Source organism: Paramormyrops kingsleyae, chromosome 23 (genome assembly GCF_048594095.1).
Source record: "Paramormyrops kingsleyae isolate MSU_618 chromosome 23, PKINGS_0.4, whole genome shotgun sequence".
Classification (NCBI taxonomy): domain Eukaryota; kingdom Metazoa; phylum Chordata; class Actinopteri; order Osteoglossiformes; family Mormyridae; genus Paramormyrops; species Paramormyrops kingsleyae.
The window spans coordinates 15,131,293-15,147,715 of NC_132819.1; the positions used below are offsets into that span (position 1 = coordinate 15,131,293).

General features: G+C 47.3%; 1 protein-coding gene across 1 annotated transcript in view; it reads left to right on the forward strand.

Moving 5' to 3' along the window:
• Positions 1–16,423, forward strand: part of gabbr2 (gamma-aminobutyric acid (GABA) B receptor, 2) — a 148,895-nt gene that overhangs the window by 75,755 nt on the left and 56,717 nt on the right. The window contains exons 4-5 of the mRNA XM_023812028.2: positions 7,184–7,354; positions 15,316–15,417. Of these exons, the coding sequence (XP_023667796.1) occupies positions 7,184–7,354; positions 15,316–15,417 (273 nt within the window). The remainder of the gene's footprint in view (positions 1–7,183; positions 7,355–15,315; positions 15,418–16,423) is intronic.

Below are 16,423 nucleotides of genomic sequence, written 5' to 3' on the forward strand. Positions count from 1 at the left end.
TTTGGGAAGGATGGCAACTGAGAATGGCCATAAAGCTCTGGGTGCGTGGTCTGGGGGAGATTATCACTAATCAGATACAGATATAGCTCATAATCAGAATTATCTGTGCTCTGGGGTCCTAATGTTTATCAATATAGATACTACAGAACCATTTGTGATTCACAGCCGTCAGTAATAATCCGGGCCTGGAGCCTATTCCAAGGCAGAAGTCTGGAGCAAACCCTGGATGTAAAGTTACTGTAGTAATTTCCAAACCCTTCATGGGACACCAGTGTTATTTAACAGCCTTATTAAAATGACCTCTGACCCTATATCAGCATTAATATGGTCACAAGGCTTCTACTACCATGTGATTCATGTAGAGTCTGTGTACTTAATTAAGCTGAAGCCCATGGCAATATCTCCTGGGAAGATCGACTCTGGTCATTTGTTACTTTGTCCGTGACCTTTGGCTGCCCTTTTTTGAACCTGCACTATTTATTTCCCTTAAACCCCCCCCCCCCCCCAGTAAATGATGGCGGCCGGCTCTTGGCAAACAGTGACAGGAGACCCTACAGCAGCAGGCGCTGTGGAGCAGGGCCTGGAGAATGAGAGCTTTATTAGAAGGTGTGAGCGTCCCGAGGGGCTACTGGAGCGGGGCTGACTTGAACCTGGAGAAAGGTATCCTGGGAGAGGGAGAAACAGCCGGGGACGGGGTGGGGGGGGGGGGGGGGCAGTGGACCAGATAACTGCGAGGCATCGATTAGTGTTTTAGCAGCGTGTTTGTTTGCTCCTAATTAGGCGACGGTGCTTGCAGGAGCCTCTGAGGGGACCTCATACCCCTTATCCACACGCAATCGATTCCACGGCCCAGAATCCTAGCGGCATGAAGCAGCGTTCCGTCCCTGCAGGGCTAATCCATAGCCTGGGAAAAAACATGAACTTTATGTTCGATAGATCCGGAATACAGGCACATTATCAGCTGTTCAACATATGGGTAAAGATGATGAATATTATACGATAATAGAGATAATAGATTTCTATTATTGTTCATTATTAAGTATATTTTTATGGTTCATAAATGTAGAGGCTGGGTTATTCCCTGCCTCGTGCTCATGGCTTCTGGGATAGGCTGCAGACCCCCCCCCCCGACCCTGCATCGGACATGGTGGCATTGAAAATTGATGGCTTTATACTGTATATACAAACAGGCAGTCCCCAGGTTACGAACGAGTTCTGCTCCATAAGTCTGTCTTCACGTCAAATTTGTAGGAAAGTCAGAAAAATGATAATACAGCCCATAATAATAATGATAGCAATAATTTCATTATTATATAGTAATAATAAATCTAACTACATACTGTGCTGTGTGTCAAGCTGACGTACAGCTGAGGTGTTTTCACAGACGTCACAAAGTAGTATTTTGTATTTGACCTGAATTTTTTATATATAGTATGCTTTATGGCAGCCCATTCTTAAATACGACGTTCTTAACCCAGGGACTGCCTGTAATTAGACAAATTATGCCTTTTCTATGTTATAAATATGGACCCCATATGGACCCCAGCATAGGTTTTGCTGGTACAAAGGAATCCTGATGAAAATGAAACATTGCTTATTGACTTCAGGTGGCAAATTCCCTTATCTGAAGTGTCAGAGTTTCAGAAGACCTCATTAGGACTGTGGAGCACGGGGAATTTGCAGTGTGCTGCCTGACTCGATGCCAGACAAACAGCCCATCGTGGGTATCATGGTAACGCTGAGGTTATCTCCTGTAATGGAGGACTGCCTGGCTCTGAAAGACAAAGACATACCTGTAATTGTTTCTTTGTGTTGTGGTTTTTGAGCAGGGTTTCCAGCGATGCAGATGTAAAAGCCATGATTCAAGTCAATAATGATCAATCGACAGAGAGGCATTCAGTCAAATGTAGCTACTGGGTAGATGAATCACTAACGGCTACTTTATAGGGGTCAGCCGGCCCCTTTGAGATGGACAGGGCTCAGGTTATCCGACAGCACGAGGTGTTGCTCTGGGCCTGTGGTTTGTCTGATTCTCAGGACAGAGACCACATAATGTACAATGTTCCGGGTCCTTTGAGATCTTGGACAAATTACGTTGTCTTTTAAGTTGACTGTATTATTCACTGTCAAGTTCTGTGACAGCTGAGTCATAAGCCCTAATAAGCTTAACTAAAACTAGTACTGGTGTATGAGGATACGATAGGGCTCCCTGGTGTTTGTGTTCGATGAGCTTTTATAATTACCGCCAAAATCCAGTGCATGCAGTCTGTCTACCATGTTTCGTTTCTCTCTTTCCGTCTTTGTGTTGCACACACAGGAACAAATATCTTGGGTGAACACTGATAATAGAGCAAATCTTGGAAAAACAGACGTAGACAAATATCTTTTTACAAGGCTGCTCTCAAGGTGTCATTCGCTTTTTTTTGGCTCTTCACCACTTTTCATTTCTTTTTTGAACTTTGGTAGTTTGAAGTTCGAGATAATCCATTATATTAAAATGGGAGGAAACTGGATGTTTCCACAAAGAGTAATACATATATAGCAGGTGTCTACGTGTGTGTGTGTGTCTATATGTAGACACAAGCCCTTCAAAAATGTCCCCACAAGGAGTGAAAACCGTGAAAAATAGATCTTGGGGGAATTCCTCAACAAAGAGATGTGTGAAAGCACAGCCACATTATCACTGAGAACAACCACACTGACACACAGCTTGATGTTTTTCTTAAACTCAGATATGTTCCTCTTGAGTTTTTAAACATGACACCGTCATTTAACTTGCTACCGCGTCATGTGTCTCCCGAATAGCACAGCGAACAGCTTCACCTTCCCCTCGCAAAGTCCCATCGAAGCCAGCAACACCTTCGTTCTCTTTTAATTACCACTAACACTGGGACGTTGATTAAAAAAAAGAAAAAAGAACCAATGGGGACGAAAGGTTGTCCATCTGCCTTTTCTTAGCTGGGGGTGGCAATTAAAATCAGCACATGCTGTAGTGCGAGAGTCAACAGGGCAAGAAGGCAATTAGGGGGAGGAGAAGATTACAAGGAGGAAACTCGTCCATCAGTAAGAGACGCGGACTGCTTGTACTAATGTCTCAAAGACCTTTCAACTGTGTACGATGCTTGATAGACAAGCAAATAAGAAATAGTTACAGATCTTACTTGGATGAATCTTCAGTAGAGTCTTGCTATGTAAGCACATGGTAAATTAAGGTTTTAAGCTTGAATTCACATTAAGGACATTTTAAATGCATTTATTGCATACCTTGTCTTTTATTCATTCTTTTCAAGGGGGTCATATTTTTTTGATGGCTAACAGAAAATGCATCTTGAAAGATCTCATGGTCCACGGGCATGAAGCTTTAAAAAACATCTCTGAAGATCCCTTCGGAGTTGCAGAGGTTCTTGAAGGTCTTGATATTAAAGCACTCTTGAAAAGCTCTTCTGTTTTTAGGTTGTCCAAGTTTGCACTCAAGAAAAAGATGAGCCAACACAGAAAACATTAAACACTGTTCAGTTTGATGAGGGAAAAAAAAAAACCTACGTTGTGTTAGATGTCAGTTTGATGCCATTTAACTATCTGATATAGAAAACAGTACTTTTGACAGTTTAGTCATAGGGAAGATCCAAGTAATTGCATTGTTGAAGTTCTTAACTGCGTAGCTGATACAACATACTAGTCTTGAGATATATGGATCTGGAAAAGTATAATTATCAGCTGGAAAACACACTGACTTCACATGCTGCTGGGAGGCTAGACGGGTCTTTGGCTTTTAATGCTGCATATGACTGCCATGCCATACTAATAGAGGGGAAGATGAAAATATTGTATCGCTAAACTTGCAAATTCTCCCATCCCGCACTGTCCCAATTCTTTGCACGCCTTTATGATTTCGTGTAGCAGTGATGAATTAGAATGATTGTTTTTCGACAGAGAGACTCTGGCTTTGTAGAGGGGAACACCTAGTCCTGGCTATTTGTGGATTAAAATACACGAGATGGGCCTGTTTAATCTCACGGGAGATTTGGGATTTTAACGGTGAGAAGATGGTAGGAAGTCCCCCCTAAATTGATGCCACTAATCCATGCGTTGTTTCATCTCCCGACTGATTTGAAGAGCAATGGCACTTTGTGCTGTAATGAGCAATGGATCGTACACCATTACTGAGCACAGGAGAGCTCCCAAAAGTCCAGCATGACCGTGTCCAAACCGCCTGACCTGAACAGCAATCAGCTGTTGTGGATATTAAACGCCTCGCGCTCATTTTACGCCATCATGGGCTCATAATTATCTTGTTATTTTCATCTTAAGCTTCGGCAAATTGTGGGTTATGGAACGGGAGTGGGGGGGGGGGGATTTGCGCCCTTTCCTCATTTGACTTTCCAGTTGTTGCCTGGATAAGGCCTCGAGTTGGTTGTTGTTGCACAGAACTTCTGGCAAGATAGTGCCTAAGGTACTCGACTTATGTCCATCATAGTTCATATTTAAATCCTAGGATGGAATTCCTATTGTACCCTTAGTTAAGGTGCTCACTAAACAAGGTACATATTAAGCAGCGGCAAATATTTATCGTGTTTTTGTGTACACATCTGCAATATTCCAGAATCTAATATGTATCGAAATGCCTGTTTTCTTTAGAAAACAAGCAAAGCAATTGTAAGCAATCAAAGCAGCCGAATACAACCGAAATTCATCCTGAAAAAGCACTAATTAGGCTCTCTGATTGAGTCCATTTTTAAACTGCCTGCTCCCTCCCGTCCACAGCGAGCAGATTGGCCTGAGCCTGCTCATGGCAGCATCTGTACTCGATGAAGTTAAACACGGAAACGGGCATCGTTAAAAGGTCCCTAATTAAAATGCGAGTTTCAGGCGGCTGAAGTTGGGTTCTTGCAGGGGGGGGTGGGCAGAAAGCTTACCCCCTGCATCCTCGGCACGGAGCTGCCAGCGCTCTCTCCAGGTGCCGGCTTCTGCTTTCGCTTCCACACACGTGACACTCGGGCCTCGCTGGCCAATTCTCCAAGGGACGCCTATGCGTGCAGCAACTGCGCAATTTTCGCAATGGTCAGACGTATCACCTATTTTAGGTGGGCTGCTGTGAAGCAATTTTAATACGCTCTGCCAAAAATCTCTGCAAGAGCGATAATGGGCTGTCTAAAGGCAGATGGGACTGTAGAGAGATTTGCATGACGGGATATGTAATCCCCTCACGTTGGTTTAAAGGCTCTATCAGTATTTTTCTGCAATGCAGATGGAAATCAGTTAACTTTTTCATCATCATTTGATTAAATGTTGACTAATAAAAGCAGGGCTAATTTTGTCTCACATGCGACGGCTTTAATTTTTTTAATTATTGTGATTTAATTCCTCAGCTGGCACTTTTAACAAAGCTTAACATTTTTAATCGACACTATCTTTACTGCTTTGTTCAAGGGTACAACAGCTAGTCCACATTCCTCTGTTCTTAATGACCTTGCTGCTTGCTGCCCTATTTAGACTTACAATTTATTTCACAAGGTTATTGAACTCAGTGTACATTCCTGGAATATTGCCTATATTGTGCATTGCTTTCTATTTTTATTATGTGGTAGGTGAAGGGTGATGTGTTTCAGTGATCTCTCCTTCTATGTCTTAGTAATGCGTCTTCTTAGTGTGTTTCTGTGGTGTCCAAAGAAATAGCCTGCAATGTAAGGTAGTAATCTGCCTCATATTTGAGTTGGGGATAAATGGAGTGTTCTTATTGGTGGGAAATTAAATGGGATCTCCCATTGGTTAGCGGGTATTTGGTTTATTTTAGAGGGAGGAGGGCAGAATCTGATGGAGCATGATATGATAAGGTATTCCAGTTGTTTCAAACTATAAGTATACCATTATTTGCTCAAAATCTTTCTGCATCTCCTAGCTTATTATTTTACAGTCATATTTATTCCCGAACATGGGGATTGGGTTTTCTTGTTGTGTCTGGTTGATGAGTCTCAGCGGTTTGTCTCCTCATTGTGTCTCTGTGACGGGTCTCCTCAGTGTGTCTCTGTGACGGGTCTCCTCGGTGTGTCTCTGTGACGGGTCTCCTCGGTGTGTCTCTGTGACGGGTCTCCTCAGTGTGTCTCTGTGACGGGTCTCCTCGGTGTGTCTCTGTGACGGGTCTCCTCGGTGTGTCTCTGTGACGGGTCTCCTCATTGTGTCTCTGTGACGGGTCTCCTCCGTGTGTCTCTGTGACGGGTCTCCTCGGTGTGTCTCTGAGACGGGTCTCCTCGGTGTGTCTCTGTGACGGGTCTCCTCATTGTGTCCCTGTGACGGGTCTCCTCATTGTGTCCCTGTGACGGGTCTCCTCTATGTGTCTCTATGATGGCTCTCCTCAGTGTGTCTCAGCAGAACTTCCTCCCCGGTTAGTTTCCATGCACGTTCTCTCACACTCTCCTGGGCTCAGCGACAGCCTCTGTGCGCGTTAAGGCCCCTGTGGACGTGCGATGAATGAGCCCTGCGGAGAGCCGCTAGCGTGCCGAAACACGCTCCGGTGCCAGGTGCTTGGTGCCAGAGCTGACATTTCAGCACGAGCCTGTGTTTCAGCCGAGTGCCCCCCTCACACCCACCCCCCCTGCTGTCATGCTGAAGAATGGCACTCTTCATGTCCGTTCATATTTCTGGGCCCTGGTGAATATACAGGCGCTCCTCTACTTACGAACTTTCAACTTATGAACTTTCAGACATACGAACAAAGAGGACTGCAAGTCCAAATTGTGTTTCCTGTCCGAAACTTTTTTTTTTCTATGCGCCAATCCCGCCTAGTACGACATCTGGCCACTACAGCGTGCGTACTCCCAGCATCCCAGTTTTTTGTACTTGCGTATACTCTTAAAATGATGTTGAATAACGACTTACGAACATTTCAAGTTACGAATGGCCATTCGGAACGTAACTCATTCGTAAGTAGAGGAGTGTCTGTATTATTATTTTCTTTAATCAATTGTTAGTTTTGATTTTAATTGTATTTACCCCACATGTCCATGATAAAGGTTGTATAAAGTAAAAATGTATTTAAACAAATCTACTTGAATCAGAGACATAGAAGTTTTGTGTTACCTAGATAGGATGTGAAGACGCCACTGGGTTATGGGCACAGTGATCACGTTGCCAGTTATCTACTGCTATGCTGAGACTTCATTGCAGGCTCCATTTTCTCTTTCAGCTCTCCTTTGCAGCAACAACCCCTGTCCTGGCAGACAAGAAGAAGTACCCCAACTTCTTCCGGACCGTCCCGTCGGACAACGCCGTCAACCCAGCCGTGGTGAAGTTCCTTAACTACTACAACTGGAGTCGGGTGGGGACTCTGACACAGGATGTGCAGAGGTTTTCTGAGGTGAGTCTCCTCCTCACCTGCCGATCCCCTCATTGACGGAGATTCGTTGAGGGGCCAGGCAAAAGGGCCATGAATCAGGGTTAAGTTGCCCTAAACCTGTTCCACCTTAGAAGAAAGGCCTTTAAATTGCAGAGGCATGTCTGTTTAGCTGCTGACGCTCAGTCGGAAAGACAGGCTAATAAGCGGCTTATGAAAGGAACGTGGAACTCCAATTGCTAAGCTCACGTATGAAATATGTATGAAAACCCAGCAGAGACTGACGTAGATTCCCTGAAGTGGCACTGGACTGCGAGGAGGCTGGTCAGAGTGCATCGAAGCACCGGCCATCGGTAATACAGGTGACTTCTGTGCTCAGCTGCTGGTGGTCAGGACCCTCTCAACCTCAGGGCAACCCCATCAAATGGCTGAACCTCCCTGGTGTTATTGATAAAGCAGTCTCTGCTCTGGTCTCTCTGCCATTTGGCATCAAGGTGTACAGTGCAATTATTGCACCTATAATATCCATATACAATACCAGTCAGAAGTTTGGACACGCCGAACCACCTGCAAAGGATAGTGACAGTGCTGCATCACATGACCTGGCTACCTGACGTAAACACTTTAGAAATGGTTTTGGAGGTGTTTGACCAGGGAGTGAAAGAAAAATGGCCAATGAGTGGTCAATATATATACGTGGGACCTCCTTCAGGAGCATCCCAGGAGATCACCTCATGAAAATGTCACATAGGAGACAGTAGGGTCAGCCTACCCTGGAGCAATTGGGGTTAAGGGCTTTGTTCAAGGGCCCAAAGGTGGGATCACTCTGCCTGCCATGGGATCTGAACTGGCAACTGCCAAATAAATGATTTTTTTTGTTTAGTAGCTTTTTTGTCTAGTGCATAATTCCATATATTCTACTTCACAGTTTTGATGTCTTTACAGTTATTTTAAAATATGGCATAGTACAAATAAACCTATCTATGAGTAGGCGTGTCCAAACTTTTGATGGGTACCGTATATTTTATTCATGTATATTTTAATTTTAATTATGCTGTGAAACATGATCAGTGAGGATTGAGACCTGCTGGTCAGCTATTGCTACTTTGGCAGATGTGCTGATTTGTAGATGTCATCTTGCGGGAAACGATCATGCATCATGGATTGCAGGATGTGAAGAGTAGATGACAGAGATCCAAAACTGTGCTGGGTCTTTCCTCCTCCGAAAAGGCATTTAGCTGTGGGGTACCGGGGCATGTGGCACGGCAAACTGGTTTTCTTTTCTGCTACATTGGAGCAAAGCCTGCTGGGAAGGCCGCCGCTCAATTGGACGTGTCGTCGCTGCACATGTGCACTGAATGTGAGGCGGAACGGGGTACAAATGCAACCCCTTTCAGGGAACCGTCACCGGGCGTGCATGAGTGGGTAATTGAAATTCAAAGGCAGGCAGGGGGGCGATCCTGTATTCATGACATACTTTTCAGGATATATTAGTTTAAAAACTAACCATGTTTAACGTGGTGGTTCCAAGGGCAGACCCACAGGGGCGGCCCTGAAATACAGCAAAAGATCACCCCCTCCAGGGAGGGAGAGTAAATAACAGCCGTTGCCAGATTGTCATTCTGTTTGTATGCAGAAGAACGTACCAAACCTGTCCTGGGCAGGGGTCTATCTGTATTCCGCAAAGACTTTCCAAGTCTCTGGGAAAACAAGCCCGAGGCTGGCTCCAGATATGTCCACTGAGCCCAGGGTCTCCCCATGTGTACTTAACAGGGGGAGGGATTAAAAACAGGGTGATAAACATGCTTGTGACGTATTAATGGGCCCTGCATGAACAGGAGGACCTAGGCCAGGCCGTCACGCAGAAAGAGCGGTTTGGCCACGGATCACGCTCCCGATGAGATCCTGCACGTTGGTTTGCTGCCGCTCTGGCCCAAACATGCTGAGCTACTCATGCGCCAGGGCTATTTATAACTGCGCTCCGCAGATCAACGTTCAGGTGGCGTATCGGCAATCAAGGTTCATAGAAAGCGGGAACGCGACGATGAAGACGTGGGGCGAGGCACGAGGGGCCGGGAGGCTTGGCGATACACCAATGCGACGGACAACATCTGCTCCTCTAAATATATATCTTATATATCGAGCCTCGACCCCTGGAAGGACTTGGGGGAGGAGGGAGCTTGACGGCACACACAGATATCCCACTAAACACGAGCTGTGCTCCCTCTGTGCTAATAGCTGCGTCTGGCATGGCCGTCACGTAGGCCATAGCCCTGGTGTTTGTGGCGGCACGGGTGGGACCGCACGCCGGCATTCGTGTGCGTCAGCCTGCGATCCGCTGGATGCTGTCTGCATTCCAGCGCAGCTGCTCATCACGGGATTACATCACTCCAGCTAAAAAAGGATCATTATTTGTAATGCTAATTTAGCCAAATCAGGGAATTTATTTGTAAGCACCTCGATGTATCTGTGTTGAGAATTGAGGTGTTTTTTTATTTGCTCTGAGGTCAGATGATTATTGTGACGTATAAAATCAATCCACATCATCGATTAGCAAAGGCATTTCGGCTGAAACTGAAGGGCTTTTCGTAAATGAGGCAAATTAGCATAATTCGTCTTATTGTTCTGGCTGAAATAGTCACGTCGCGTGAGGCTATCGGTGTTTGCCGTTGGGCGCCGCGTGCTTCCCCGCTGCGGTCTGTCGGTCGCTGACGGGGCTGTGCAGTTTGGCGCGGCGGGGAAGCCTCAGTCACAGGTGGCGTTTGGACACCTCCCCTGCCTGGCCCCGCGGTGCCTGCGGCAACACCGTCGTCCGACGGAGGCCGCTGGGCAGATGGCGTGGAGTTTGATGCCCACACCTCGCGGGTGCGCGCTAAGACTGCCGCTGTGCCTCCTGCAGCCTCCCCTCCGTGCGGCTGCACGGGTGCGTAACAGAGATTCCTCTGGATGACCGGAGGCTGGGCGATAACGATGGAGTAGGTCGGAGCTGGCGGAAGGAGGCATTGTGTGACTAAGAACCTCCCTGCCATACTTTATTTTCATGCTTTTTTTTATATAAGAAACACTCAATGCAAATCGGCTCTTAAAATAACCAGCTTTAAGACTTTAAAGTCGTGCGCTATTGTGCCTGAGAGTCTGGAGCGTCCCCCTTTGTACAATATGTTTCCATTATGACTAACGGTCTCACATGCCGGCTTCAAAGCGTTAAACCTGTCGGTTATTTCGGAGTGCATGCATTTAGGACGAACTGCACCTGTACCAGTCTGCCATGTCATGAAGAGCTCCCTGATGCACGCAGGTGAAATACAGCACTCTGGGACAGCGTTCCCCAAATGATTCCCTATCTTTGTCATAAATAGCCTTTCACGAATAAGAAATGCGAGATGCATTTATGCATGCGGTATGCGGCGTGAAGCAACGGGCCCTCGATGACTCATCTCCCTGCCAGGGATGCGGGTAGTGAATTGGGTCGGCGGTCTGTGTTTGGGCCGTGCAGGTTTTCCCTGTGGTCTTCCTCTCTCTTCCACTTTTACACCTCTTTCCAAAGTGCTGCCGTCCAGATGAATATCCACTGTCTAATGTACCTTCAGCGCGAGCCCGAACGCTGGCGAGTCTCGGCCTCCCGCCCTGTAACCTGGATACGCCCCACGCATCCCAGAATTGCCTGTGGCTCGCAGGGACCCTAATTGGATGAAGGGTTATTGAAAATGGATGGTTATTCAGCACTGGAGTGATGTCATTAGCACTGCACCTGGAGAAGCCAACGCCACTGGCTCTATGTGTGTGGTCCACTTCATTAAACGCCATGCTAATGAGTGATGGCAGTGTTCCTTTAGGTAGCGCCGAACTTTCTCCTTCTTATATGACTTTAATAACTGCAGATTGGAAGGAAAGAGTGCGTATCAGTGGCTCAGGGGGCAACTTCATGCATCTAGGGACATGGGTTCGATCTCTGGCTCTGTGTGCGTGGACTTGCTCTTTCCATACATGCTTGATTTTAAAAACGTGCAGTTCGATAAGCCGGTGGCCCTAAGTTACGCGTGACGGCAGTGTGTGCCCTCTGATAGACTGGCATCCACACCAGAAGGTCGCCTGCTAGCCATTTGCTCTGGTACAAGGTGTTTATGGAAGATGCATGGATACTGGGCAGGACAACACTGTCATTTTCACTTGCTAATTGACAAGACTCCAGAGTCCAAACCAGATCGATATGATTTTGCACTGCATGGCTGAGTGCCAAAAATAGGAAAAGGGGACTGAGATGTATGCATCTGTAAATCATCCTCTAATGGCAATTTTTTTTCGAAATGCGCTCCCCAAAGTCTACATTCTGTGCGTACAGATGCGGAAATCTGACGTACTACAGCATCACTAATGTGAAATCTAAATTAAATACATGTTCTGGCTCTTGCTGGCTTTTTCTTTTGGGATTTTCTTGAACTTTTGCCCTTAAAATAAATTTGCATAGCATTATATTTAGCCAGTCACATTCCCAGTTTTCATATAAAGGGATTTTTTGGGATCTAACTACATTGCAGTTGGACACTATCAGGTCTTTTTCCTCGAAGTCTCCATCAGTATGCGGATTAAGGTCTGTTTTGGGTCCTGCTGTGGCTCGCCGCCTTGCGGATTATTCTAGAATCCTGATTTCAACATTAAAGATTCGACAGACAGTCCTGATGATCTGAATCTGTCTGTTCAGCCGGAGCTTAGAGGCGTTTCATATGTGGTTCGTGAGGGCCCGCCCTCTCAAGGCTTCTGATAGGTTGCAACCGTGGCAACCAGTAGTAAATGACAGGCAGGATGTCTCCGTTCAGCATCATGTGATCTCCATCAGTGTAGATGTACTCAGACTGGTTCATTCTTTTATTCATTTTAATTTAACAAGCAGACTAAACCACCTCAGGGGGCAAGAAGAAATTTGATTAGGGTGCGTTCGCTAAGGGAACTACCCCTTAGAGGAATCGAATCACAAAAAAGAATAGTTTTATCGGTTATGACCTTATGATCACATTGATCTGGTGAATTAAATGCATACTTAATATATAACAGTGTTTTACTGATGCATCATTTGCAGTCACGCAATTGCAATTTGATAATCTGATAAATATTAAGCAGTTTCATGAAAATATTTCTGCAATATGCATTTTATTAATTTACATATATTACTTATATTTTTTGCGTGATTTATTAATCTGTCCTTTGTCAAGCCCCTGGGATGTGGCTCGTCCTGTTCAGCCTCTCTTGCCGTGAGCTCATTTGCGATGTCTGTCTGCATCCCGGGTGCCCGCGGTCCAGGCTTCCGAAGTGTACTGTACAAACACGCGGCTAAATCACATCCGCTGGAGTGCCAGAACACCGGTCCATCGCAAACATTTACCGTTGGGGGTTAGCATGAGAGTAGCATTGACGTCAGCGGCTGAAGCAGTGCTCCGGTGTGCGGCCTCATACAGGCATGCAAACAGAGGACCCACTCGCGTGTTTATACAGTAACCTCCGAGCATGGAAGAGGGACTGCCACATCTCCATCCACCTGATTCAGCATCATGACAAAAATGCACCTAGTTCTCGGAATCGGGCTCTCTTATCTTCCATGTTTGCTGTTCGCTCAGCCGCGGGAAATGGCCAGCGGTTTCGAAAAAGCCTCTCGCTTCTTTTCCTGCACGCGGCAGTGAAGTCCCCCCCCCCCAGTTGATCACGGCCTAAAATCCTGAGCGACCGACCTCCTGCACCCTGCTGACGATGTGGGGAAGATGTAAAGCCAGCCTCCTATCCCCGCTCCCTCTTTATCGCGGGGCATGTTTAAGCGACGCTGTGCAGAGGGGACTTAGCCTGATGTGCAAACCTGTCTATAAATAGCACGGCGTTGCAGTGCCCTGCTTTTGGGGGCTGTATAAAATGACATGTCTTTAGCTTAATGCGACCAAGACAAAGCAGGTTTTGCTTATTCCTGACTATGCCGACGACATGTGCAAAATTTACGGCAGCACGCGTGTGATTTACCCTGAGGCATGATGGGATATCCCACTCCAGGACTGAGTGATGTCGCTTGTCCTCGCAGTGTTTTTTTACTGCAGACCTCATCAGGGCTGAGGTATTGAGTTTGGGAGACCGGGACAATGGTGTGGGGGCGGTAGGGGGGGTGTTATCCAGTCAAACAGAGACTTTTTCTCCTGGAAAGCTTTCCGCGTCAGCAGGGGTGCGGTCACAAATACTCATTTAACACCCGCCTTCTCCCTATAGGACGGGGAAGAGCGCGAATGGCTGTTCTAGACGTTTCTGATGAGCATCAGTGGGTTTTATCGACCTGCCGAAACAGGCTGCCTGTGTTTGGCCTGGCAGTGGCAGAGTGCTGAGGGAGGTTTCCACACAACGCAGGGTTAGATCTCACTGCCATTCTTATAGGTGCACAGACTTCAGCAGCGTGTTACCTGCTTGACTAGCTTATCTTCACGGAAAACGGAAACGGGGGGTTTTGAGACCCTGGGGAGACATGCTCTGGGTCGTCCCTGAGGGCCCATCCTCTCTGCCGATGCCTCTTCAGCGGCTCCTTTGAAAGCGCCAAACCGGATAGGCTGAACTAGACAATGCAGATAAGGGCTGTACAACCTGTCCATCTTCTAGCTGCTTCTTAGTCAGGATCATGGGGGGGCGCGTAGAGCCTGTCCCAGGCAGCACTGGGCACATGGCTGGGGTACACCCTGAATGTGAGTCTGTTGATCTATATTAAAACAGTCATATATAAAATAATCAGAAAAAAAATGGGAAAATCATCAAAAAAAACTTGAAATAGATTGCCAGCATTACAATACGTGTATTTTTTTCTTTTTTAAATCACCCAACTTGATAGCTGTGAGTTCAGTGTGTAATATTAGTTTGAGTTCAGTTAACTGGGCAGGATATTAATACATTATATATTTCATTACATCCATCATCAGCGGGGCTGCGCTTTGCTTCGAAATCCTTTAATCCTCCTGAGCTCTTTTACTGTTCAGCACTCTGTCATCAGGCTCAGAATTCACCCAGGTTAAATCTCCTCGTTAGACTGGCCCACGCACACCTGAATGCCGGGATTCCTCCCTCCGCAGCCCGGCAGTGCGACAGCCACACAAAAACAGCAACCCAGGTAGCCATCCATCACAATGATGTGTATCGCTTTAAATCTGTCCCTCTTTACTGGAGGGTCAGAAATATCCATGAGGATTTCTTGGGACACGCCCCTTCCCCGCTCAGGCACCGTGCCACCCGAGACACGGCATCCCCTCTAAAGCGATAATATCTCCACCTGTGGTCCGGCCGGGCCGTACCACAAGTGTGACATCTGATAGGGGGAGGCCATCGTTACCCCCCTGCTCCTGGGAATCCCGGTCCCCTTAAATTAGCGGGACACACCCGGCAGCCAGGTTCCCCCTGGCTTCTGTCCAGCGCATCTAAAACGGCCTGCCACGATCTCGAGAAACCGCCACTTCATATTCCCGAAGCGGGAAGAGTATTTCGGAAGGAAGCTCGCTAAACAGGAAGGGGTTGGGTATTTAGGATCCCAGATGATTATTTTTCCTCTGCTGTGACCTGATTCTGGACCGTCAGCTGAACGCCCTCACCTTTCACCTGGATCTCTTTGTGAGAATCAAGCGTGTCTGCCAACATGACCACGGCAGGTGTTCCAGTGCTGATGATGGACCTGACGCGTGCAGGAGGCCCAGCTGAGCAGACCGTCCACTGCCAAAGCTCAAACTCAACAGGGGTCCAGACGGAATTTCCCGCTCTGAAAGGCTAATTTATTCTAAATGCATTAATTGACGATTACAAATGTTTTTCCTGCAGTCAGCGCTCCCTGCATGACGCGCTGTGGCGATGCGCGTCCGCTACATTATTCTAAAAAGCTCGCTGCGTTCGACGGTCGTTAGAAAAACATGGTCCGAAGGCATCGGATCTCCCTCGCATGCCGCTGTCATCAGGCAGCCCGTCTCTCTCTCCCTTGACAGGTGCGGAATGACCTGACCAACGAGCTGGAGAAGGCTGACATCCAGATCGCCGACACCGAGAGCTTCTCCGACGACCCCTGTGTCAATGTGAAGAAGCTGAAGGTGAGTGACCGGCCAGGGGACCCGGGGGCGGGAGGGGCGCATCGTACCGAGGGCGTAACGCTTCAATGAAGCTTCAGTCCCTCTCTGTAGACCAGCCAGCCGCTGCACCCGCATGCTTCCAGTGACACGTGATGTTAGATTAATGTGCATTATTTAAACAACAACATGAATTAAACATGTCCGTGTCCCCTAATACAGCACTGCTCCATGTTAAATGGCTTCCTCTCTCCTGCTTTCCTGGCTTCCATCTCTGTAATTGCCGTGGAGGTTCAGATACTCCATGAAAACCCACACCGGCTCACTTTGCCTTTCGTTTGTTCCTCCGTTTACCGTTCCTGCTCCCTTTTTTTTTTCCCCCCTCCCTTCATCACTTCAGCTCCGGAGCACAAATAACTCACCCCTCCTCTGATTGGCTCTCGTCGACATGGTGGCTTTAGCTGCTTCTACAACTCACCTGCCAAGCCCCCCCCCCCAACTGATGGTTTGGGAGTCATCAGGGGACGGGGGGGACTGAGGCGGGTGCCGTCATATGGCTGATGCCCTCGGGCGCTCTCTCTGGGGCAGATCTCACTTCCCAGTGACCTTCCCAGTGGCGTTTTTCCCTGGGGCAGTGACCTGCTACCCACATCGTCAGCGGCTGCCTTCCCCTCGTCGGTCGAGCGTGTTGAGAGCGGCAGATCACTGCCTGTTTGTTTACTGTTCGCCCGTCGCTGGGAGTGTCTGCTTTCCTGTAAACAGATTTTAAACATTTATGCCACTCAGCCCTTCACCGGAGGCCACAAGCTCGTTTTACGCTGTCCATGGCTCTGAGGTGCCAGCGGTGATGTCACGGGCTGTGGGGCCAATCAGAGTGCGCGCCCTTGTCGGTCTGGAAGAGCGGAGGGGCTTCAGCAAAAAACATGCTGTTTTTTGTATAACCAACCAATCATCATCATCATTTTTTTTGCGTTTAACCCTTAGATGCATACAGTACCTCTGGTCATTACATGTCACTTTACATTATTTT